General features: G+C 37.9%; 1 protein-coding gene across 1 annotated transcript in view; it reads right to left on the reverse strand.

The window, feature by feature from the left end:
• Positions 1 to 23,863: 23,863 nt before the first annotated feature.
• The window catches only part of LOC121387619 (annetocin receptor-like), a 38,108-nt gene continuing 34,390 nt past the window's right edge, over positions 23,864 to 27,581 (reverse strand). The window contains exon 2 of the mRNA XM_041518788.1: positions 23,864 to 24,120. Coding sequence (XP_041374722.1) covers positions 23,864 to 24,120 — 257 coding nt within the window. The remainder of the gene's footprint in view (positions 24,121 to 27,581) is intronic.

Below are 27,581 nucleotides of genomic sequence, written 5' to 3' on the forward strand. Positions count from 1 at the left end.
TAATGACCATGATTACCATCGTCATCACTTTCAATTTTATCACCACCATCACCACTATCATCATCATCATCATTATCATCATCATCATCATCATCATCATCATCATCATCACTACTACCATCATCACCACCACCATCACCACCACCATCATCATCACCACCACCATCATCGTCATCGTCGTCATCATCATTACCAGCACCATCAACATCATCATCACGAGCACCACCACCATCATCATCATAATTAACATCATCATAGTTGTCATCATTATCATCTTCATCACCACCACCATATCATCATCATCATCATTATCATCTTCATCTCCACCACCATCATCATCATCATCATAATCAACATCATAATTACCAGCACCAGCACCAGCACCAGCACCATCATTATCGTCATCATCACGATCAACATTACCACCACCACCATCACCACCACAACCACCACCACCCCATCACCACCGCCACCACCATCACCACTTCAACCACCACCACCACACCATCACCACCACTATCGCCACCGCCACCACCATCACCCCCATCATCATCACCATCACCACGATCACCACCATCATCATCATCATAATCAACATCATGAGCACCAGCACCATCATCATCGTCATCATCACGATCATCATTATCACCACCACCACCACCTCCATCATCATTACAATCACCACCACTATCATGACCACCACCACCATCATCTCCATCATCATTACAACCACCACCACCTGCACCACCTCAATCATCATTACCACCATCATCATCATCATCATAATCAACTTCATGATTACCAGCACCATCATTATCGTCATCATCGCGATCATCATTATCACCACCACCACCATCATCATTACCACCACCACCACCACCACCACCACCACCACCACCATTACCACCACGACCACCACCATCATTACCACCACCACCAACACCACCACCACCACCATCATCATTACCACCACCACCACCATCATCATCATTACCACCACCACCACCACCACCAACGTCATTACCACCACCACCACCACCAAATCACCATCACCATCACCACCATTACCATCACCATCACCACCATCACCATCATTACCACCACCATCACCACCACCACCATCATCATTACCACCACCGCCACCATTACCACCACCACCACCATCACCACCACCACCACCACCACCACCACCACCACCACCACCACCACCATTACCACCACCATCATCATCACCATCATCACCAATACCACCACCACCATCACCACCACCACCACTATCATCACCATTACCACCATCATCACCACCACCACCACCACCACCACCATCACCACACCTTCATTTTACTCTTCATATTGACACACAGCTCGATATCGATTACATGTACGTCTGCCAAACCTCTTCGCGCCAATTTTCAGGCACGCGCTACCCTCCTCATTCACGGCCCTTAACTCTGAGAACAAACCCATCGTACTGGTTGTATGTCTTATTTCTCGAAAGACAATTAATAACGTGTCCAGTCTATCGATTGTCACAGACCCAGCCGAGCAGAAACAAGAAACGGAATGTCGTCAACGCTGCAAGATGGCGTTCCCGGAAAGTGACCAAGCAGACGACAGCGTAATAAAAACGTCGTCAAATGATGAATTGGGTTTATTTCTGAAACGGTCTTGAGGAGGTGAGTGGGCGGCAGTTATTGCTGGTGTTAGTCAATGCATATCTGAATGATTGGAATGACTGGATGAATAAATCGTAACAGTAAACAGTTATATTAGTGGTCTCGATTGATTGCGATATGCCATTATTCATTTCAACTTATTTTCGTGCTTATCTTCAATTAAGGTTCAAGCACGCTGTCCTGGGCAGACACCTCATCTATCTGGGCTGTCTGTCCAGGACAATGGGTTAGTTGTTAATTGGTTAGTGGTTAGTGAGAGAGAAGAAGTGTGTAGTGGCCATACACCTACCTATTGAGCCCTTAAGAACTCGCTCTTGGTGGGAGCCGGTACCGGGTTGCGATGGCTTAACCACTGCGCCACGGAGGCCGGTGAAAGGGAGTGTGTCGAGTTTTCAGCCATTGCAAGATGTTTGAGACTTAATCGTCTTTTGAGCGATCAAAATTATATTTTAAAGGTGAAGTTTGTTTTATTTAACGACACCGCTAGAGCACATTGATTTATAAATTAATCGAGAAACAGGTCTAGTATCAGACGAGCGCTTTACCACTGGGCAGCGTTCCGCACCCTGAGCAAAGACAAATAAACGAAATCTGAATGTCTCTGTGTTTTTTTCACAGTAAAATTAATTGGCTATCAAAAAGAGCCTTAAATATGATATTGATAATTTTAAATGACAAAAGAAAAAAGAAAAAAGAAAAAAGAAAAGAAAAAGAAAAAACAACAACCAACCACCCACCCCCCAAAATAAAAAAACCCACAACAACAATAAACAAACAAAAAGACAACCCCCCCAAAAAAAACCCCACCAAACAAAGAAAAACACACCAACTAATGCTTTCATTTGAACTTATTTTCCTTCTTATATCCAATTAAGGTTCAAGCACGCTGTCCTATCACACACGTCAGCTATCTGGGCTGTCTGTCGAGGACTGTGAGTTAGTTGTTGGTGTTTAGTGAGACAGAAGAGAGTGTAGTGGCCTTACATCTAGCAACTGAGTTATTCAAACTCGCTCTGTGAGAAGTCGGTACCGGGCTGCGAACCAAGACACCACCGAGGCCGGTCCTCAACTAATGGGATTCAGTCTGTCTAATTTTAATTGCTTACATGGAAGATCACGAGATTTTAATGAATTTGACATAGCATGCATTTAATTTGACTTTATTTGACTTTAGGTAAGTCTAACACATTACAACACGCAAACATGAACAAAGCACGTTTGTTTTGTCTTCAGCTATTTTGTCTGTGGTCGGTGAACTTTGAAAGTTAATTTGAAAGGTGTTCACAGTAGTTGTCATATCTGAAAACAATACAAGACTTTTATTAACACCCGGGACGTTGCACAACGGTATAGGAGGAATATATACGTAAATATTTTGTTATGTACACGTGACAAGATGGTTGCCAGTAAGTATGAAGATATATATTATAAGTTACTTGAACAGAGTTTGAAGATTCCCGTAGCGTTGCTTTCAAGTTGTGGACCAAGATCCCATATATTTGGTGAGTGTAATTTATATATATATATATTATATGATTTGGTAACATTTAAATAAAGCAAATAAATGTTTAGTTTAATGTTAGGTATAAGACTTCCGACCGTCCCAGCATTCAGTTCATTCAGGCGGTATAATTAATATTTGTCAGAATTTATGTAAGTTTAGGGTTAGGGTTAGTTATATACAATACCAATACGTATAAAGAACACTATAAATACTTATAATAAATAGTTATGGTTATGGTTAGTGACAGTGCCAAAGGAAAGTCCTTCCACCTTTTAAAACATTTTGTTCTATAAAAGAAACATGTTTATATTTTGTAATCAAGTATCACTACGTTTTGCCTTTGAAAAATTAGACATTTTGACTATTTTGTGTAAAAGTTGCTCTACAAGGGTGCTTTTGTTTGGTACTTTTGGTACAAGTATGGCACATAACACAATAAGCCATTAACCGGCCTCGGTGGCGTCGTGGCAGGCCATCGGTCTACAGGCTGGTAGGTACTGGGTTCGGATCCCAGTCGAGGCATGGGATTTTTAATCCAGATACCGACTCCAAACCCTGAGTGAGTGCTTCGCAAGGCTCAATGGGTAGGTGTAAACCACTTGCACCGACCAGTGATCCATAACTGGTTCAACAAAGGCCATGGTTTGTGCTATCCTGCCTGTGGGAAGCGCAAATAAAAGATCCCTTGCTGCCTGTCGTAAAGAAGAGTAGCCTATGTGGCGACAGCGGGTTTCCTCTAAAAACAGTGTCAGAATGACCATATGTTTGACGTCCAATAGCCGATGATAAGATTAAAAATCAATGTGCTCTAGTGGCGTCGTTAAATAAAACAAACTTTACTTTACAATAAGCCATTATGGGACTAATGGTTCGTTTTATTCCGTAGACGCTCGGTTCATTCCGTCAAAATACACCCTATGAGATGACGGGAATCGATCCAATATAGGGCGGTACGTAGCCCACTGGTAAAGCGCTTGCTTGATGCGCGGTCGGTCTGTGATCGATCCCCGTCGGTGGGCCCATTTGGGCTATTTCTCGTTTTAGCCAGTGCACCACGACTGGTATATCAAAGGCCGTAGTATGTGCTATCCTGTCTATGGGATGGTGCATAAAAAAAGATCCCTTGCTGCTAATCGGAAAGAGTAGCTCATGAAGTGGCAACAGCGGGTTTCCTCTCTCAATATCTGTGTGGTCCTTAACTATAACCGTAATTAAATGTGTTGAGTCTGTCGTTAAATAAATCATTTCCTTCCTTCGATCCAATATCGTTCGCACATCAGGAGTGGCCAAGTGGTTACAGTGCTCGGCTACAGTCCCGATGGTCTGGATTTCGAATCTAGACTAGCGACCGCAGCCGCCGCTAGGGGCGCAGCTGCGCCTATATTCCGAAATGCTACGAATTTGGTTCACAACTGGTGGTGATGTTCGAGGCCAGAATACGCTTGTTTTGATGACGATTTTGCACGTTTCTTTGGTTGTTATGACAAGTACACATCTTCCGATTGATGTATATCCTGTTTCCGAACTTGAACGACTACAAAAAGACTTTTTTTGAGGCAAGTGAAACTTTAAATACTTTTTATTTTGCCCCAAAAAGGGCGATTTCACTGAGATATTGATAAATATCTATAGTAATATAATAAAACAGCATAAATATACTTTTTTTTGTAATTTTAAAACCCCAACAAGTTACTTTAATTTGACATCGAAAATATTTCAAGGGAGGTAACTCTGACCCGCTGACCCACAAAAGTAAAAATACAGAACTTCACAGCAGGGACACATTTTTATAAAATTAAACGTATTTGATGCTTTGTCATTATTTATCCACCCATTATTCACTTTTTGGGTAGAATATATATCATACTGAAGCGTTATTTTTAGAAGACAATGCATATTGAATTCAAAATAACTTAAAATAATGTTTTGCTTATCATGATGACTCAGCAGTTTCTGATAGCTGATGTTGATTTTAAAAAACATTTTGATAATGCATAACTATTCAAATATAGACGTGTAAATCTATTTTCATGTAAATCATTTGAATGAATTTAGCATATGACTGGTTCAGTTTTATACAAAAAAATAGTATTAATGCAATGGAAATAAATTATTAAGTATAATACAGAGAATTTGTACTTTTTAAGTCTGTTATATTTGTAAATACATTTTTTAAAGAAAATGTTTCAGGTACCATAACTTCTCAAATCGTGACACAAACTTAAATTTTTTGGTAACCAAGTAACATTAAATTCTAAATATAATTATACTTTTTCATCACTTCATCAATGAATATTACTGTAAAAAATGGTAAAGAATTAATTATTTGTAAAAGATACTAAACTAAAGTAGATGAGATTAGTATATTTAATACAATGAACATTTGTATAGCATCGCTATCCACTCTGCAAGTTTCAAATATAGCTATACAATGCTAAACATTAAATAGTAGCTGCTAATCAATTCTTAAATTGATAGCACTGTCACTAATCAAAATTTTAAAAACAAAATGTTCTCTGTAATAATTATTTAAAAAAAAAAATCTAATACTATACTTCCGCATCAGCTAAGGACTAACAGATGATCCCACAATGACACGTTCTGATCTAAGAAGTACACTTAATGTTAGATTATGACAGTGTATGTTACTCTCACAGTTACCGTATCTAAGAAATGCACCTCTACATTTATGTGCAAAATAGCAGGGCCGTACCCTCCGGGGGGGGGGGGGGGGGGCAGTTGCCCCCCCCCTGAGAATCTTGTCCTTTTTTTTTTTTTTATATATCTCCAGTAATAGCATAGAAATGTTTAATCTTTATAGTATGTTAAAAATTATTTATAAAATTTAGTGCCCCCCCATGGATTTTGGTCAGGGTACGGCCCTGAATAGTTGTACACATTCCAATAAAATCCTCAATTGAAGTCTGTCTATTTATAAATAAGAAAAAAGATAATGTCTCACGATTTAATTCTATTAATGCTGGTAATCGTATTTTTTTTAATGAAGAACTCTGCTGAACATTAAGTTTCTGCTTAAAATTGGCATATGTGAGGTGGCACTATTGGTAGCCTTTTGAACAGGTGAAAATAACTACATACAGAAAAAACATTTGAAGGTGTGTTTCATCTGATGTAATGAATATTTCTATTTACAAATATTATGTCAAACTAATTACAGTATTTGAAACAAAAAGATAAATAGTCATGGTCATAATGGGTATTTTTCTTTATTTCAGGAAATGTGTAGTCTCTGTGTGTCTATGGAGAAACCTGAAATGGAAACGGAGTGGGAGAGTACATTATGGTTATGAGACAACTTTCAGTAGATTCAATTATACTTCAAGCTTGATGCTGTTATGTTTTCTGTTTCCAACTGTGACAGAACCTGGAACAGAAATGATGTGTGTGACAATAATTCATCGACAAATTTAGACTAATACTCTTTCATGGATGCTAAATTTGGTAGATCTGGCCATATATTTTTTATTATAATTCAAAGTGGTATATAGTTATATTTATAATAATTAATTGTTTAAATTTGTCTTTATACAGCACTTTATTGAACCAAAATAATCATAGCTGCATTTAGTAAATTATTTAGCACACGTATGACTGCTGTCTCATGCCTTCAGTGTTTCAGCTGCTAAAATATGTTTTGGGGATATTTTTCATGGATACAAATTTACCTTTCTGATAATTTTCTGATGTTTTGGACATTCCTTTCAAAGGTGAAATATGGCTACTTACATTGCTTTGTTTCTAATAATGACACTGAAGGTGTAAAGTATGTAAATAGTTACGTAAGAAATTGATTAAACATATTGGCCAAGCATTGGCATTCGTCGTGTGATAGGTTTTTACTGATTTGAGTTAAAAGACCAGTACAAATGATAAGTTCTATTGCATCTTTTATTGAAATCTTCAAGTATTCAATATTATTATGAGTCTAGGTAAATATATATCTTCTATTTTTTTTTAATAATTTGAAACAAGAAGCTTATTTTTTTATGTAACATGTGTATCCACTTTCCATCTGCAATCTAAACCTTTACGTTTTCCTTTTTATTATTGGTATGGATGTACATTATTGTATAAGCGTGAATAAATGTGAACTGAAAATGTTATTCTGATGTAACATTTGCATAAATTATTATGTCATTAAATTACGTATTCCAAGATGTCTGTGTGTTTTTGTCATTTTGGAATAGTTTCGAACCTACCCCAAGAATACATATGTTATCAGAAATAATAGTAACCCTTTATATTTTCACTTGAAAATTTCAGAGGTGCAACATTAATAAATGCTTGTAACATCTATAAGCTTACAACGGAAATTTCTCTGTTATTGTTTGTTTTACAAAAGTGGACGTCATGTCGCCATGTTTGGTCACAGAAGTACAAGGCTACTACGACCTTATTTTGCTTCATTTGGATAATATAGTGATGTTTTTTTCAATAAGAGCAACAGTTTTAATGAAACTATGACCATAAAGAAAAACAAAAAATTAAAAATTGTTTTTTGGGTCTGCGGTACCTATCTAGACCCTAGATAGTAATTTGTAGTGGTTAATGTAATGTCCACTTGACATCGCTAATCCAATACCCCAAAGGGGATGTAGGCGGAAATCTTTCCCAGAAAGAAATGTTTTATTTAACGACGCACTCTAACACATTTTATTTATGGTTATATGGCGTCAGACATATGGTTAAAGAGAACACAGATATTGAGAGCAGAAACCCGCTGTCGTCACCTCATGGACTACTCTTTTTGATTAGCAGAAAGGGATCTTTTATATGCACCATCCCACAGACAGGGTCGTACATACCACGGCCTTTGATATACCAACCGTGGTGCACTGGCTAAAACGAGAAATAGCCCAGTGGTAAAGCGCTCGCCTGATGCGTGGTCGGTCTAGGATCGACCCTCGTCGGTGGTCCCATTGGGCTAGTTCTCGTTTCAGCCAGTGCACCAAGACTGGTATGTCAAAGGTCTCGATATGTGTTATCCTGTCTGTGGAATGGTGCATATAAAAGATCCCTTGCTCCTGATGGAAAAAGACAGCGGGTTTCCTCTCTGACTATATGTCAAAATTACAGAATGTTTGACATCCATTAGTCGATGATTAATAAATCGATGTGCTTTAGTGGCGACGTTAAAGAAAACAAACTTTAAGTTTTCTGCTAGAAGTAGCTTGTGGGAATTTTCCCTATTAGCTCAGTTGGTAGAGCGCTGGACTTTCGTTCAGAGGGTTCGTGATTCGACTCCCGTGCGTGGATCAGTGGTACAGCAATCGCCTGATGTGCGATCGATATTGGATAGATTCCCGTCAGTGGACCCTTTAACTTATTTCTCGTTCCACAATTGGTGTAACAAATGTCGTGGTATGTACTATCCTGTTTGTGGGATGGTGCATATAAAAGATCCCTTGCTGCTAATCGAAAATAGTAGCCCATGAAGTGGCGACAGCGGGTTTCCTCTCTCAATATCTGTGTGGTCCTTAACCATATGTCCGACGCCATATAACCGTAAATAAAATGTGTTGAGTGCATCGTTAAATAAAGACATTTCCTGCCTTCCACGAGTGGATGTTGATTTTTCTGTTACATTGATTTAACCGGATAGCCACAAAACATGTAATGTAATTCCTGAAGTGATAATTTTTAAAATCACCTTTAATAAACATCTACTTCAGAAAGTAGAAGTTGGAAATACTCTTTCCTTGTGACAGCAACTCGATTTCACCCAATATTGCAGGAGCGGAGGCAAGAGTTTTTCTAGGGAAAGGGGTCAAACGTCCAAAAAGAGCACCTACGGTATTTCAAAATTCACTAAAGACTCTTCAAGATTGGATACGGCGCGTGCGTGTTTGCTTCTGTTGCGTAGGCTTGCGTTCAGGGCAGATACACCAACTGCGTTCCGGCTGACTGCAAGCGTTTTGCAGACGCACGCATCCAGTCTGGACGCTCTCGTTGAAACTAGTATACTTCCATTTTTGTTATAGCCAGACCGCACGCACGCACCACATCCGTCTGTATAAGTTTTAACATGTAATATATTGGGATTTCCATGTTACTTTGAATTTGAGGGGAGTGAGTGAACATCCTAACACCCTAGCTTGGATTCGTGCCTGTATTCCAATCGTTAGCGCTGCAATCTTGCCTCGTAATATTTTCGGGAGTCGGAGAGCATCCTAACACCCTACCCTGGACCCGCGCCTGTATTCCAATCGTTAGCGCTGCAATCTCGCCTCGTAATATTTTACCAACAAAAAACAAACACGATTAGTGTGTTAATAAAATCGCGTGTGTTTGCTGGTCGTAGCTAATCGAATCCTCGCCGCGATAAGCGAGTGTCTGCGAATTGGCAATAACGGTTAAACGGCGTTTTAATGTGACGTGCATTGCAGATATCATGTCCAGTACGAGTTCCGTTATCTTTTCGTTTATCTTTGTTTTTGTTTCATATCAAAGGTCGTGGTATGGGCTTTCCTGTCTGTGGGAAAGTGCATATAAAAGATCCCTTGCTACATTAGGAAAAATGTAGCGGGTTTCCTTTGTTGACTACGAGTCTGAATTACCAAAAGTTTGACATCCAATAGCCGATGATTAATTAATCAATGTGCTCTAGTGGTATCGTTAAACAAAACAAACTTTAACAAACTTTTTTTTCTCTCATAATTCAAGGGTCCAGTGTTTACACCCATATTGAGCGGGAGTTAGATCAGTCGGTTAAGTGCTCGCTTGAAGTGCTTGCGTCGCAGGATCGAACCACCTCGGTGGATCCATTCAGCTGCTTGATTGTTTTCTCGTTCCAACCAGTACATCACAACTGGTCGTGGTATGTGCTTTCATTTCTATGTGGAAAGTGCATATAAAAGATCCCTTTCTGCATTAGGACAAATGTAGCGTGTTTCCTCTAATGACTACGTGTCAGAATTTTCAAATTGGTTGCAAAGTTGTGATACAGAGAGGTTATTGCCAGATTATTTTTCGGTATCGTCAATATCATATATTAGGAATAAAAATTGTATTATGCGAGCCTCTGGCGAGCATAATACATTATTTTTATTCCTAATATATGATATTGACGATACCGAAATACACGAGGGTAATAATCTCTTTATCATATAATCTCAAGCTTAATACAACGTGTTTTTGTAAACTGTACACGCAACTTTAATTCCAGTCCGCCATTACTAGATATTCAAATGACGTAAGAATATGTGGCGCGGTGTATTTTAGAATGGAAATGACGTCAAACTCGAAGGGCGTCATTTTGGATGTCCTTACATCAAAACAAACTAGGGCTTAACGGTTTTTTTTTGTTTTACTGAACGCTGGGCAGCTTTCAGTGTCAAATTGCCATTGAAATGTTTTTATTCGATGACCATGAATGCGTACGTCAATTATGGAGTGTCACACAAGTACGATTGCTTAAATGTCAATAAACCTAGTGCCGTGACCTCGATTAATTTACATCTAATTTGCAAAGTTATCAAATTCTTAAAGTATGTGAACTTAAAAATATCACATACTTTGATTGCACTGAAAATGTAAGATATTCTATGATAAATTCTTTTATCTGTACCCCAAAATATTGTACAAGAATGTATCCTCGCCTCAGTATGTTCATAGAGTGATAACCATCAAAAAGCTACTCCTTAGAAAAATCGAACATACTAATTTATTAATTACAGGCATAGGGCTATTTAAAAAAACCCATGAGAATTTGCCCGCTCAGGCGATACCAATTCGTTAAATTTCAGGGTCTGCCCCATGGACTAATGGTATAATAGACAGATCGTGATTTTATTAAGTGTATTTTATGTTTGTGTTTTGTATTAGTGAACGATGTTATAAGATGGAGAGGTCAGAATGTGATTTTATTAACTGTATTAACTGTTATAAGATAAAGAGGTCAAATGTGATTTTATTAACTGTATTTTATGTTTGTGTTTTGTATTAGTGAACGATGTTATAAGATGGAGAGGTCAGAATGTAATTTTATTAAAACTGTAGTTATGTTTGTGTTTTGTATTAGTGAACAATGTTATAAGATAAAGAGGTCATAATGTGATTTTATTAAAACTGTAGTTATGTTTGTGTTTTGTATTAGTGAACGATGTTATAAGATAAAGAGGACAGAATGTGATTTTATTAAAACTGTAGTTATGTTTGTGTTTTGTATTAGTTGACGATGTTATAAGATAGAGTTCATAATGTAATTTTATTAAAACTGTAGTTATGTTTGTGTTTTGTATTAGTGAACGATGTTATAACATGGAGAGGTCAGAATGTAATTTTATTAAAACTGTAGTTATGTTTGTGTTTTGTATTAGTGAACGATGTTATAAGATAGAGAGGACAGAATGTGATTTTATTAAAACTGTAGTTATGTTTGTGTTTTGTATTAGTTGACGATGTTATAAGATAGAGTTCATAATGTGATTTTATTAAAACTGTAGTTATGTTTGTGTTTTGTATTAGTTGACGATGTTATAAGATAGAGTTCATAATGTGATTTTATTAAAACTGTAGTTATGTTTGTGTTTTGTATTAGTGAACAATGTTATAAGATAAAGAGGTCATAATGTGATTTTATTAAAATTAGTTAAGTTTGTGTTTTGTATTAGTGAACGATGTTATAAGATAGAGAGACGAGGTTGCACTTTTAAACGAACATCGCTTTCCTTTTTTCCCTCTGACTAATCTCCAATCTGAATTAATCAGGTTGTGAGCTGCACGAATCCATAAATCAAAGAGAGTGCTTCCTAACGCAACAGATGGGAGTTTTTGTTGTTGAAATAAGCGATTAATCTGTTCAAACAAACACATTCCTCATATGCCGTTGTGCAAAGGCCCGAGTGTTAATAAAGCCTTCCTGGCAATCGAAGGAAGATGTGTCATAGGAACGAACCAGATGTTGATGATTTATTCTAAATTATTAATTAGCTATTAAGCGTTATAACAGGAAACCAAGTCTCCATTTTATTACTTTCGTTCCAGCCAGTGCACCACGACTGCTTTAGCTATTTGGGTGTTTGTTTTTATTATAACGGTAAATTCAGTGTTGCTCAAAAAGGTAATAGCGAATCAAAGTAAAAAAAGAAGAAGCTATGGCTGCTTTATGGAATGAAACGACTAATTATTCCTTAAATACAGAGACATTATTATCATCGTTTGGCACAAATATATGTAGTATTTTAATTACATTTGTGAAGTGTGGTAATTCAACAAAGCTAATAACGTGGAAACTGTACATATGCAAGGGTGTAAAGGAATATTAGGTGTGGAAAGGAGTACGACTAATATGATGGTATACTGTGAATTAGGAAGGTTACCATTGTACGGAAAATATACGTATTATTAAATATTGGTTGAAATTCTTGGAATTTTACATCAGTGCTATGATACATATATATATGATAATTGTTTAACAAAACCAAGGACTGTGAATTGGGTGAATCAGGTACATGATTTGCTCTGTAGCCTTGGATATGCTAATATTTAGTACCACCAGAAAGTATATAACAGTGCTATATTTCTAAATGAAATTAAACAGAGATTGAATTCCCCCAATCCATGCTATTCTTGACACATCCTCAAACTGTTTTATATACAAATAACTTGTTGATACTTTGTTTGCAGTATTATTTACAAAAGACTATTGCTTCGAAGTATAAACACATATTATGTAAATACAGACTAGCTGCACACAGCCTTGCTATAGAAACGGGCAGATATAATAACACTGGAAGATCAGAAAGACTCTGTAATTTGTGCAACATGCAGACAGCTGAAGAGAGTTCCACTTCATATTAGTCTGTCCATTTTATAGTACTCCGAGAGGCGGATATATTAAACCATATTATTATATCCGACCATCTTCATTTAAACTAATACAATTACTGTGCATTAATGACATAATGCGGTTTACAACATTGTGTAGATATTTATTAGCAGCAACAACTTAGAGAAAAGATAATTTATATTTATAATAGATCTACGTTCCACAATTGGTATATCAAAGGCCGTGATATGTACTATCCTGTCTGTGGGATGGTGCATATAAAAGATCCCTTGCAGCTAATCGAAACAGAGTAGCCCATGAAGTAGCGACAGCGGATTTCCGCTCTCAATATCTTTGTGGTCCTTAACCATATGCCCGACATCATATAAACGTAAATAAAATGTGTTGAGTGCGTCGTTAAATAAAACATTTCCTTCCTTATAATATATTGACGTATCTCTTTCCATACTATAGGCTACACTGTGAAGTATTATTATGTGATGAATATATAACTATATGGTGGATTATGGTTAATGTATTATGTATATGTATTGTTATATGATAAACTATAGATAATGGATTATGTGTATGTATAATTATGTGATATATATTTATGTTATAAATAATGTATGTGTGTGACTATCAACTGTATGTTTACGGCGAATAAATTATTACATCTAAGGCCGTGGTATGTGTTATCCTGTATGTGGTATGATGCATATAAAAGATCCCTTGCTACTAATGGAACAATATAGTGGGTTTCTTTTTTAAGACTATATCGAAATTACGAAATGTTTGACATCCTATAACGATTGATTAATAAATCAGTGGTGGTGTTAAAGAAAGAATCCCAACGAAAACCCAAACAAAACAAACAACACACACACAAAAACCAAAAACACAAAACACAAAAACCAAAACCAAAACCAAGTATTTACGTAATTATATCCACGGAAGGTTCGGGTATGTCCATCCTGATATTCACCTCCGACATTTGACGAACGTTGCAGACGTACACGTATCGATCGGGACAGAATTGTTCAATAATAATTTACCCAAGAATGTAGTAACACGGTCTTTAATACGAGTGATCTCCCTTGTTTCCCATAATAATGATGCTATAAAGAATGAATTAATGTTTAACGACACTCCACACATCGGTTAATGGGTGTCACAAAAAAGTAGGTATATCAATATACTATTTAGTATTGGTTTAGTATAATTTTATGCAGACAGAGCGAGAGAGGGAGAGAGGGAGAGAGGGAGGAAGATATAGATAGGGGGAGGAGAGAGAGAGAGAGGGAGGGAGAGAAAGCTAAAATAGAGGGAGAAGGAGAGAGAGAGGGAGGAAGATATTGATGGGGGAGGAGAGGGAGGGGGGAATCTAAAAGAAAGAAAGAGAGAGGGAGGAAGATGTAGATAGGGGGAGGAGAGAGAGGGAGGGGGAAAGCTAAGAGAGAGAGAGAGAGAGAGAGAGAGAGAGAGAGAGAGAGAGAGAGAGAGAGAGAGAGAGAGAGGGGGGGAGGAGAAAGAGAGAGAAGGGGAGAGAGGGAGGGGGGAAAGCTAAGAGAGAGGGAGGGGGAAAGCTGAGAGAGAGAGAGAGAGAGAGAGAGAGAGAGAGAGAGAGAGAGAGAGAGAGAGAGAGAGAGAGAGAGAGAGACGGAAGGGTGTGTTTGTATACAGTAGACGAAGATTGTTGTCTTTAGTTCCAGAGTATGCTCTTGAACACACTAGAAACAAATCGAATACCGCGGGTACTCGAGAAGTGATCAATACATGTTTCCCATCGAAATAACAGGATGTCACAAAGAATGAATTGCTCTGCGACAATGAACAGTTTATTTATATATCGGTGGTTAGCGATTTATTTATGCATTAATGTGTTGTCTTAATCATGACCTTGAAACAATTAAGATCCGAATACACACAAAGCAGGGACAAAAGATATTTACGTATTTTCTTTTAAACTGTCCTAGAAATGTAAAACTCGAGTACGATTTTATTGTCGAGGCGTACAAGTAAATATATTAGCACAATTAATAAGATATATTTAGCACCATTATTATTATTATTATTATTATTATTATTATTATTGTTTTTATTATTTTTTTAAAGAAAGAAAATGAAAGAAAGATATCCCACCCCTGGATTCTTCGTTATAAATGTGAGTAGGACGTAAAACACTCGCTTGACGCGCTATCAGTCTAGGATCGATCCCCGACGATGAGCCCATTAGACTATTTTCCATTCCAAACCAGTGCACCAGGACTGGTATATCAAAGGCGTTGGTATGTACCATCCTGTCTGTGGTGTGGTGCATATAAAAGATCTCATGCTACTAACGAAAACAAAAATGAAGCGGGTTTCCCCTCAATGCTATATATGTCCGAATTAACAAATGTTTAACACCAAATAGCCGATGATTAATAAATCAATGTGCTCTAGTGGTGTCGTTAAACATAAGTAACTTTGTCTTCGTTGTAAAACGACGACGTTGCGGCCTGGTCTTAAACTTAATTACAATGTATTTAAGCAACAATTTACAGCGAATAAAATTATGATAAGTATGCTTATTTCGATCTGATTTCAAAATTGAACGAAACACTCCCAGTGTTTAAAATGTTGTGCATGCATTACGGGTTAAATGTACTGGAATAATGCTCAGAAGTCGCCTGTAATCAAAACTTAATAAAATAATGCATGGTACTATCAAAACATTACCAAGAGACGTGCTGGTCCTTAAATTAATTTTTCTGAGTATATTTGACACTATTATTCGAACGTATACTCGGTTATTCTTGTTCTAGCAGAGCCCAAATATGATTATTGCTGAGACCGCCATTCATGAATATGCATATTGCCAGTCATCCATGAATATGCATATTGTCATTTTTTTAAAATTTAAAAATGTCTAATGGCCCTTAATTTTGTTGAGGATAGTTGACACAACTACTCGAACGTATACTCACTCGGTTATTCTTGTTCTAACATAGCCCAGGTATTATTACTATTATTACTGGTGAGACGGCCATTCATGAATATGCAAACTTACAATCATTCATGAATATGCATACCGGTAATGACATTTTAAAGGCGCCATTCAACAACTACAGCTTTAATATATTCGTACATATTTACTATTATATTTTTATTAGTATAAGACCGGCCTCGGTGGTGTCGTGGTAGGCCATCGGTCTACAGGCTGGTAGGTACTGGGTTCGGATCCCAGTTGAGGCATGGGATTTTTAATCCAGATACCGACTCCAAACCCTGAGGGAGTTCTCCGCAAGGCTCAATGGGTAGGTGTAAACCACTTGCACCGACCAGTGATCCATAACTGGTTCAACAAAGGCCATGGTTTGTGCTATCCTGCCTGTGGGAAGCGCAAATAAAAGATCCCTTGCTGCTAATCGGAAGAGTAGCCCATATAGTGGCGACAGCGGGTTTCCTCTCAAAATCTGTGTGGTCCTTAACCATATGTCTGACGCCATATAACCGTAAATAAAATGTGTTGAGTGCGTCGTTAAATAAAACATTTCTTTCTTTTTATTAGTATAAAATTACTCCCGACGAGATGGTGTGTTAAACATAATTTGGATTCTGTCGTGTACTAAAGTACCATTTGTTCAAATGTTGGTATATATTTTAATTCAAATCCATTCTACATTCGTATTTGATAAACATATTTTATTTCTGTTATGAACAGTGAACACAATAATATATCTTACTGAATGTAATGAACAGAAAAGACAATCTGTGAACGATACTGAACAAAAACACACGCAGTTCTTGTCCTTTTATAAACAAGAAACACAGTATCCATGACGATTATGAACAAAGAGCAAATTATCTTTGTATATATAATGAACAATGAACAAAATATCTTAGTATATACAGTATAATGAACAATGAACAGAACTACTGTATGTGACTGACAATGGACAAAGGTTCGTAGACGTCGTCTGTAGTAAACACAATGTGTTAATAAAGGCTATGAACAGTGAACAAGTATTCGTAACAGATATGGACAATTAACACACTGTGTTGCAGTTTACAACTCTTGATACACGTACGTTAAACACAATACATTAATTAATCTTGTGAACTGTATGTTCTGTTAACAGTGAGCGGTTAGTATAGTATGCTCGTTGGTGTGGACATTCAATATCCAGTAGAGTCTATTAGTGAACAGTGAACGGTTAGCATAGTATGCTCGTTGCTCGTTGGTGTGAACTTTCAGTATCCAGTATGGTCTGTTAGTCAACAGTGAATGGTTAGCATAGTATGCTCGTTGGTGTGAACGCTCACTATCCAGTATGGTCTGTTAGTGCACTGTGAACAGTTAGCATAGTATGCTCGTTGGTGTGAACATTCAGTACCCATGCTGGTTGATGTAACATGATCTGTGTGTTTGGCAAATGAACAGTATATACAATGTTAATTGGAGTCAACGTACAGTACAATCTTTAAATAGCATTCGTCTGTGTGAACATTGTGTATTGTCCGTTGTTGGATATGAGCATGCCGTATAATTCAGTACAGGGTAGTTTTAGATGTGAACAGTACGTAAAATGTTGGGTGATATAAATAAACAGTTTGTACATTTTGATAGTTCACGTGGCCAGTCTTTAGTCTGGTGTAATGTGAACAGTATTTCCATGTAAACAGTATGCACAGTCCTATCTGATGTGAACATTATAATCGGTATATTATGCAATGTGAACATTAGGTTCTGCGTTTAGGCGACATTAACAGTACGTAGACGTTAGGTGATGTGAACAGTAGGTACTGTATTTAGGTAATTGAACAGTAGGAACTGTGTTTAGGTAATATGAACAGTAGGTACTGTGTTTAGGTAATACGAACAGTAGGTACTGTGTTTAGATGATGTGAACAGTAGGTGCTGTGTTTAGATGATGCGAACAGTAGGTACTGTGTTTAGTTGATGTGAACAGTAGGTACTGTATTTAGGTAATGTGAACAGTATGTACTGTGTTTAGATGATGTGAACAGTAGGTACTGTGTTTAGTTGATGTGAACAGTAGGTACTGTATTTAGGTAATGTGAACAGTATGTACTGTGTTTAGATGATGTGAACAGTAGGTACTGTGTTTAGTTGATGTGAACAGTAGGTACTGTATTTAGGCAATGTGAACAGTATGTACTGTGTTTAGACGATGTGAACAGTAGGTGCTGTGTTTAGGTAATATGAACAGTAGGTACTGTGTTTAGGTAATGTGAACAGTAGGTACTTTGTTTAGTTGATGTGAACAGTAAGTACTGTATTTAGGTAATATCAACAGAAAATACTGTGTTTAGGTAATATGAACAGTAGGTACTGTGTTTAGTTGATGTGAACACTAGGCACTGTGTTTAGTTGATGTGAACAGTAGGCACTGTGTTTAGGTAATATGAACAGTAGGTACAGTGTTTAGTTGATGTGAACAGTAGGTGCTGTGTTTAGATGATGTGAACAGTAGGTGATTTATTTAGATAATATGAACAGTAGGTTCTGCGTTTAGGCGACATTAACAGTACGTAGACGTTAGGTGATGCGAACAGTAGGTACTGTATTTAGGTAATATGAACAGTAGGTACTGTGTTTAGATGATGTGAACAGTAGGTGCTGTGTTTAGATGATGCGAACAGTAGGTACTGTGTTTAGGTAATATGAACAGTAGGTACTGTATTTATGTAATATGAACAGTAGGTACTGTGTTTAGGTAATATGAACAGTAGGTACTGTATTTAGGTAATATGAACAGTAGGTACTGTGTTTAGGTAATATGAACAGTAGGTACTGTATTTAGGTAATATGAACAGTAGGTACTGTGTTTAGATGATGTGAACAGTAGGTGCTGTGTTTAGATGATTCGAACAGTAGGTACTGTGTTTAGTTAATATGAACAGTAGGTACTGTATTTATGTAATATGAACAGTAGGTACTGTGTTTAGGTAATATGAACAGTAGGTACTGTATTTAGGTAATATGAACAGTAGGTACTGTGTTTAGGTAATATGAATAGTAGGTACTTTGTTTAGATGATGTGAACAGTAGGTACTGTGTTTAGGTAATATGAACAGTAGGTACTGTGTTTAGGTAATATGAACAGTAGGTACTGTGTTTAGGTAATATGAACAGTAGGTACTGTGTTTAGGTAATGTGAATAGTAGGTACTGTGTTTAGGTAATATGAACAGTAGGTACTGTGTTTAGGTAATATGAACAGTAGGTACTGTATTTAGGTAATATGAATAGTAGCTACTGTATTTAGGTAATGTGAATAGTAGGTACTGTGTTTAGGTAATATGAACAGTAGGTACTGTGTTTAGGTAATATGAACAGTAGGTACTGTATTTAGGTAATATGAATAGTAGCTACTGTATTTAGGTAATGTAAACAGTAGGTACTGTATTTAGGTAATATGAACAGTAGGTACTGTGTTTAGGTAATATGAACAGTAGGTACTGTGTTTAGGTAATGTGAATAGTAGGTACTGTGTTTAGGTAATATGAACAGTAGGTACTGTGTTTAGGTAATATGAACAGTAGGTACTGTATTTAGGTAATATGAATAGTAGCTACTGTATTTAGGTAATGTAAACAGTAGGTACTGTATTTAGGTAATATGAATAGTAGGTACTGTGTTTAGGTAATATTAACAGTAGGTACTGTGTTTAGTTGATGTGAACAGTAGGTACTGTATTTAGGTAATGTGAACAGTATGTACTGTGTTTAGATGATGTGAACAGTAGGTACTGTGTTTAGTTGATGTGAACAGTAGGTACTGTATTTAGGTAATGTGAACAGTATGTACTGTGTTTAGACGATGTGAACAGTAGGTACTGTGTTTAGGTAATATGAACAGTAGGTACTGTGTTTAGGTAATATGAACAATAGGTACTGTGTTTAGATGATGTGCACAGTATGTACTGTATTTAGGTAATTGAACAGTAGGTACTGTGTTTAGATGATGTGAACAGTAGGTACTATGTTTAGATGATGTCAACAGTAGGAACTGTGTTTAGGTAATATGAACAGTAGGTACTGTGTTTAGGTAATATGAACAGTAGGTACTGTGTTTAGATGATGTGAACAGTAGGTGCTGTGTTTAGATGATGCGAACAGTAGGTGCTGTGTTTAGATGATGCGAACAGTAGGTACTGTGTTTAGTTGATGTGAACAGTAGGTACTGTATTTAGGTAATGTGAACAGTAGGTACTGTATTTAGGTAATGTGAACAGTATGTACTGTGTTTAGACGATGTGAACAGTAGGTGCTGTGTTTAGGTAATATGAACAGTAGGTACTATGTTTAGGTAATGTGAACAGTAGGTACTTTGTTTAGTTGATGTGAACAGTAAGTACTGTATTTAGGTAATATGAACAGTAAATACTGTGTTTAGGTAATATGAACAGTAGGTACTGTGTTTAGTTGATGTGAACACTAGGCACTGTGTTTAGTTGATGTGAACAGTAGGCACTGTGTTTAGGTAATATGAACAGTAGGTACAGTGTTTAGTTGATGTGAACAGTAGGTGCTGTGTTTAGATGATGTGAACAGTAGGTGATTTATTTAGGTAATATGAACAGTAAGTTCTGCGTTTAGGCGACATTAACAGTACGTAGACGTTAGGTGATGTGAACAGTAGGTACTGTATTTAGGTAATATGAACAGTAGGTACTGTGTTTAGATGATGTGAACAGTAGGTGCTGTGTTTAGATGATGCGAACAGTAGGTACTGTGGTTAGGTAATATGAACAGTAGGTACTGTATTTATGTAATATGAACAGTAGGTACTGTGTTTAGGTAATATGAACAGTAGGTACTGTATTTAGGTAATATGAACAGTAGGTACTGTATTTAGGTAATATGAACAGTAGGTACTGTGTTTAGATGATGTGAACAGTAGGTGCTGTGTTTAGATGATGCGAACAGTAGGTACTGTGTTTAGGTAATATGAACAGTAGGTACTGTATTTATGTAATATGAACAGTAGGTACTGTGTTTAGGTAATATGAACAGTAGGTACTGTATTTATGTAATATGAACAGTAGGTACTGTGTTTAGGTAATATGAACAGTAGGTACTGTATTTAGGTAATATGAACAGTAGGTACTGTGTTTAGGTAATATGAATAGTAGGTACTTTGTTTAGATGATGTGAACAGTAGGTACTGTGTTTAGGTAATATGAACAGTAGGTACTGTGTTTAGGTAATATGAATAGTAGGTACTGTGTTTAGGTAATGTGAATAGTAGGTACTGTATTTAGGTAATATGAACAGTAGGTACTATGTTTAGGTAATATGAACAGTAGGTACTGTGTTTAGGTAATATGAATAGTAGGTACTGTATTTAGGTAATGTAAACAGTAGGTACTGTATTTAGGTAATATGAATAGTAGGTACTGTGTTTAGGTAATATTAACAGTAGGTACTGTGTTTAGTTGATGTGAACAGTAGGTACTGTATTTAGGTAATGTGAACAGTATGTACTGTGTTTAGTTGATGTGAACAGTAGGTACTGTGTCTAGTTGATGTGAACAGTAGGTACTGTATTTAGGTAATGTGAACAGTATGTACTGTGTTTAGACGATGTGAACAGTAGGTACTGTGTTTAGGTAATATGAATAGTAGGTACTTTGTTTAGGTAATATGAACAGTAGGTACTGTGTTTAGATGATGTGAACAGTATGTACTGTATTTACTAAACACTGTTTAGGTGATGTGAACAGTAGAATATGTGTATAGATAATGTGAACAGTCCGTTCTATGTGAAGTTTATGTGACCCCCCCAAAAAAAGAAACCTCAAACAAACAAAAATACTAGACAACAAAAGAAATAGGAATGTTTTGATTTATATATTTTGTTTTCCTTCACGATACATAGACTGACAAAATGGGTGTACAATGTTCACAAAAAATTAATAATTTAAATAGACGACCCCCCTCCCCCCCCCCCCCCCCAAACTAATGGGATTCAAATGGAAGAATTTAAAGAAATTAAATTAAAGAATACAAAATTTATGTTCGACTTTGTTTTGTTGTTAAGTATTGATATGTGTTAAGTATAGACATGTGTTAAGTATAGATATGTGTTTCCACTTGATATATGATCCGTGCAATCAACATGTGATATACCAGTCGTAGGGTCCAGGCACTATTCATAAACATACTTAAGTTAAAGTATGAAACTTACTTACTTACGTTAAGTGTGTTCTAAACTAACATACATCGACTTAAATGCGTTTATGAATACGAAGCCTGGTTGGAATGGGAAATAACGCAATGGGTCCGCTGACAAGGATGGATCCTCCAGCCCATCACACCTGAGAAGAGCACTGTATTATGACAATATCCTGTGTGGTATTCAAACAATGAAACGTCGGGAAATACAAACAATCGATGTTTTCATTTGTAGCCACTGAAAGATAACTTTGTAAACACCTGCTTATTGAACTCGTTTTAAAAGTTTATTTTCTGTGCTTATATTCAACTAAAGTACAAGCACGCTGTCCTGGCCACATATATGAGCAAGCTGAGCCGTCTAGAACAGTAGTTAACAGTTAGCTGAACATTAGTAGGAGACAAGATTGTTTATTTCTTACCCCTCTCACTACTAAGCTGTTAAAACCCGCTCTGGGTAGAAACTGGTACTGGGAATTGAACCAAGAACCCACCAGCCTGATGTCCGATAATTTAACTACACCACCGATGTCGGTAATATCGGCCTGCACGAAATACTTAAACCGGAAGCGTAGCTACCCACTACACCACCTGGACTCCCGTTATACGAAGCGATCTTAGTGTTTAGATCACTTTATGTGCACAGCTACCTTATACACTTAATGTGATCTTAGCGCTAAGATCGCTTCGTAAAACGGGGTCCTGGCCTGGCGCAGATTGGCGTACCTCATATGGGGCAGGATATGCTTATTTTTCACCAACACCTGATATCATCACTGTTTTAATGGTGATTCATTTTTGAGCCCTGCCTTGTGCATATTTAGATTTGTCTAACCAGTTTTGGGAGTAGCAGTCCTACTATGAAAGTAGGAAGGACGCATTGTCCTGGGACGTGGCTTTACTTGTCTAACCAGTTTTGGGAATAGCAGTCCTACTATGAAAGTAGGAAGGACGTATTGTCCTGGGACGTGGCTTTCCTTGTCTAACCAGTTTTGGGAATAGCAGTCCTACTATGAAAGTAGGAAGGACGTATTGTCCTGGGACGTGGCTTTCCTTGTCTAACCAGTTTTGGGAATAGCAGTCCTACTATGAAAGTAGGAAGGACGCATTGTCCTGGGACGTGGCTTTCCTTGTCTAACCAGTTTTGGGAGTAGCAGTCCTACTATGAAAGTAGGAAGGACGCATTGTCCTGGGACGTGGCTTTACTTGTCTAACCAGTTTTGGGAATAGCAGTCCTACTATGAAAGTAGGAAGGACGTATTGTCCTGGGAAGTGGCTTTCCTTGTCTAACCAGTTTTGTGAATAGCAGTCCTACTATGAAAGCAGGAAGGACGTATTGTCCTGGGACGTGGCTTTCCTTCTAACGGCGAAACACACGACAGTGACTCTTGAGAGAGGTCATGCCGTTGTTAAACTATCTCTTTGACTATTTTGTGCAGAGATACGATTTTGAAAATATAATACACCTCGGCGTTCAAGAAGAAAAACTATCCCTCTCGTTCCTTATCACTCCTCTGAGACTAGTTCTAGAAAAGTACTTTCTAGCTCACCTCAGCATATGAATTTACATATCAATATGATAATATGTTAAATGGCTCCCCATAATCTAAATTAAGGGAGCAATTAATCGCTCCCCTCTAATTTTCTTTCACGCCGAGATCTGCTATAAATAGTTTTGTCGTTAAGATCCACTTGTGTCTTGAGCATATCAACACGGACTTGTGCTGGACAATCTAGAAGAGGAAGTGAGGTCACGGCTGGGCCTGAATCCCATGTCAAAGGTCGAAGATCTGGACCGGATATCCGTGTCGACCATGTGCGTGACGTTTGTCGACTGCGTCCATGACCTGGACATCTTTCGCATCTGTTTCCGGCCGCACACGCGCCCGCTGAATGCCAGATAGATCCAGGGGTTGGTACAGCTGTTGAGACTGGCCAAGAGAATGATGATCACCATGGCAGCACCTGAAATTAACCAATCGGAGGCCTCGTTAGTTCAAGCTGTTGTTGTAAGTAAGAACACAATGTGTTGGATGGTGCGAAAAGCGGTCTAGTTTCAAACTATAGTCGTGTATTGTGAGAAGTTTAGCGTCATCGAAAAAACATTACAAAATAAAACAAAAAGTGACAAAACAAAAGAAAAAACCAATAACCCCAACCCCCTAAACAATAACCCACACCAACTCCCGTAAAAAAAACCTTACAGTAAACATGTATTCGTCCGTCATAGTTCCTAACTGTGGGACTTACAGTAAACATGTATTCGTCCGTCATAGTTCCTAACTGTGGGACTTACAGTAAACATGTATCCGTCCGTCATAGTTCCTAACTGTGGGACTTACAGTAATAGTTCGTAACTGTGCGACTTACAGTGAACATGTATTCGTCCGTCATAGTTCGTAACTGTGCGACTTACAGTGAACATGTATTCGTCCGTCATAGTTCCTAACTGTGGGACTTACAGTGAACATGTATTCGTCCGTCATAGTTCCTAACTGTGGGACTTACAGTGAACATGTATTCGTCCGTCATAGTTCCTAACTGTGGGACTTACAGTGAACATGTATTCGTCCGTCATAGTTCCTAACTGTGGGACTTACAGTGAACATGTATTCGTCCGTCATAGTTCCTAACTGTGGGACTTACAGTGAACATGTATTCGTCCGTCATAGTTCCTAACTGTGGGACTTACAGTGAACATGTATTCGTCCGTCATAGTTCCTAACTGTGGGACTTACAGTGAACATGTATTCGTCCGTCATAGTTCCTAACTGTGAGACTTACAGTGAACATGTATTCGTCCGTCATAGTTCCTAACTGTGGGACTTACAGTGAACATGTATTCGTCCGTCATAGTCCCTAACTGTGGGACTTACAGTGAACATGTATTCGTCCGTCATAGTTCCTAACTGTGGGACTTACAGTGAACATGTATTCGTCCGTCATAGTTCCTAACTGTGGGACTTACAGTGAACATGTATTCGTCCGTCATAGTTCCTAACTGTGGGACTTACAGTGAACATGTATTCGTCCGTCATAGTTCCTAACTGTGGGACTTACAGTGAACATGTATTCGCTTTTAGTATACACTTTCAGTAACTAGGGGCGGGATGTAGCCCAATGGTAAAGTGATCGCCTGACGCGCCTTCGGTCTGGGATCGATCCCCGTTCGTGGCCTATTGAGATATTTCTCGTTCCAGCCAGTGCACCACGACTGGTATACCAAAGGTCATGATACGTGCTATCCTGTCTGTGGGATGGTGCATATAAAAGATCCCTTGCTACTAATGAAAAAATGTAACGGGTTTCCTGTCTAAGACTACATGTTTGACATGCAATAACCGATGATTAATAAATCAGTGTGCTCTTGTGGTGTCGATAAACAAAACAAACTTTGTTTCTTGTTTGAAACGGGGAAATACTCTTTAAAACTAGAATTAGTTTCCATAACCATTATTTGTCAGAGGTATGTGCGTTTAAAAAACAATATATGAAAATACATTTTGCGGTATTAATTTCATTTCAACTTATTTTCGTGCTTCTATACATTTATGGTTCAAGTACGCTGTCCTGGGTACACACCTCGGCTATCTGAGCTGTCTGTCCAGGACAGTGAGTTAGTCGTTAGTGGTTAGTGTGAGAGAAGAGGGTCTTATACCTACCCAATGAGTCGTTAAAACTCGCTCTGGGTGGGAGCCGGTACCAGGCTGCGAACCATGTACCTACCAGCCTTATGCCCTATGCTTAACCACGACACCACCGAGGCCGGTCGCGGTATTAAAAAGTCCAGGATGACAAGAAGCACTTCGAAATTCATAATCTAAACAATTAATATTTGATTTCAATTATAATCTGATGTAAATGCGCCGTAGTGTTTACAAACTAGAGTCACTTCAAATGATTAATAACGACTCCAATAGTGGAAAATTCGCTGTGATGTTTAAAACCTAGACTGTCACTTTAAGTTTGTTCTGCTGGAAATGAATGCCTTCATGGTTACAATCTAATTGAAAACAAAAAAAAAACCTACAAAAACCCCAACAAAAAATATCCATCTATTCGGAATAATTTATTGGAAAATAAAAAACCTAATCATGAAGTGAAATCAGTTTACTTTCCAATTAGAAAATTAAAAATAACGACTGCAATACCTTGTCATTTTTAGTACAAATAGGTAATAAATAAATAAACCTAAATCGACTGATCAATCTATAAACAAACCAACAAAACCATCCATCCATCCATCCATCCATCCATCTATCTATCTATACATCTATCTATCCAACTAAAAACTCCCACCCACACACTCACACACTCACACACCCATCCATCCATCTATCCATACATCCATCTATCTATCCAACTAAAACCTCCCACCCACACACACACACACCCATCCATCCATCCATTTATCTATCCATACATCTATCTATCTAACTAAAAACTCCCACCCACACACTCACACACCCACCCACCCATCCATCCATCCATCCATCCATCCATCCATCCATCCATCCATCTATCCATACAACTAAAAACTCCCAACCACACACTCACACACCCATCCATCCATCCATCTGTCTATCCATACATCTATCTATCCAACTAAAAACTCCCACTCACACACCCATCTATCCATCCATCCATCCATCCAATCCATCCATCCATCCATCCATCCATCCATCCATCCATCCATCCATCCATCCATCCATCCATCCATCCATCCATCCATCAATCTATCTATCCATCCATCTATATATCCATACATCTATCTATCCAACTAAAAACTCCCACCCACACACTCACACACCCATCCATCCATCTATCCATACATCCATCTATCTATCCAACTAAAACCTCCCACCCACACACACACACACACCCATCCATCCATCCATTTATCTATCCATACATGTATCTATCCAACTAAAAACTCCCACCCACACATTCACACACCCACCCATCCATCCATCCATCCATCCATCCATCCATCCATCTATCCATCCATCCATCTATCTATCCAACTAAAAACTCCCACCCACACACTCACACACCCACCCACCCATCCATCCATTTATCTATCCATACATGTATCTATCCAACTAAAAACTCCCACCCACACACTCACACACCCACCCATCCATCCATCCATCTATCCATCCATCCATCTATCTATCCAACTAAATCCACCCACCAACCCACCCACCCGCACCCACCCATCCATCCATCCATCCATCTATCCAACTAAATCCACCCACCAACCCACCCACACCCATCCATCCATCTATCCAACTAAATCCACCCACCCACACCCATCCATCCATCCATCCTCCATCCATCCATTTATCTATCCATACATGTATCTATCCAACTAAAAACTCCCACCCACACACTCACACACCCACCCACCCATCCATCCATCCATC

The sequence above is a fragment of the Gigantopelta aegis genome, chromosome 13 (genome assembly GCF_016097555.1).
Source record: "Gigantopelta aegis isolate Gae_Host chromosome 13, Gae_host_genome, whole genome shotgun sequence".
In the NCBI taxonomy this organism is placed as follows: Eukaryota; Metazoa; Mollusca; class Gastropoda; order Neomphalida; family Peltospiridae; genus Gigantopelta; species Gigantopelta aegis.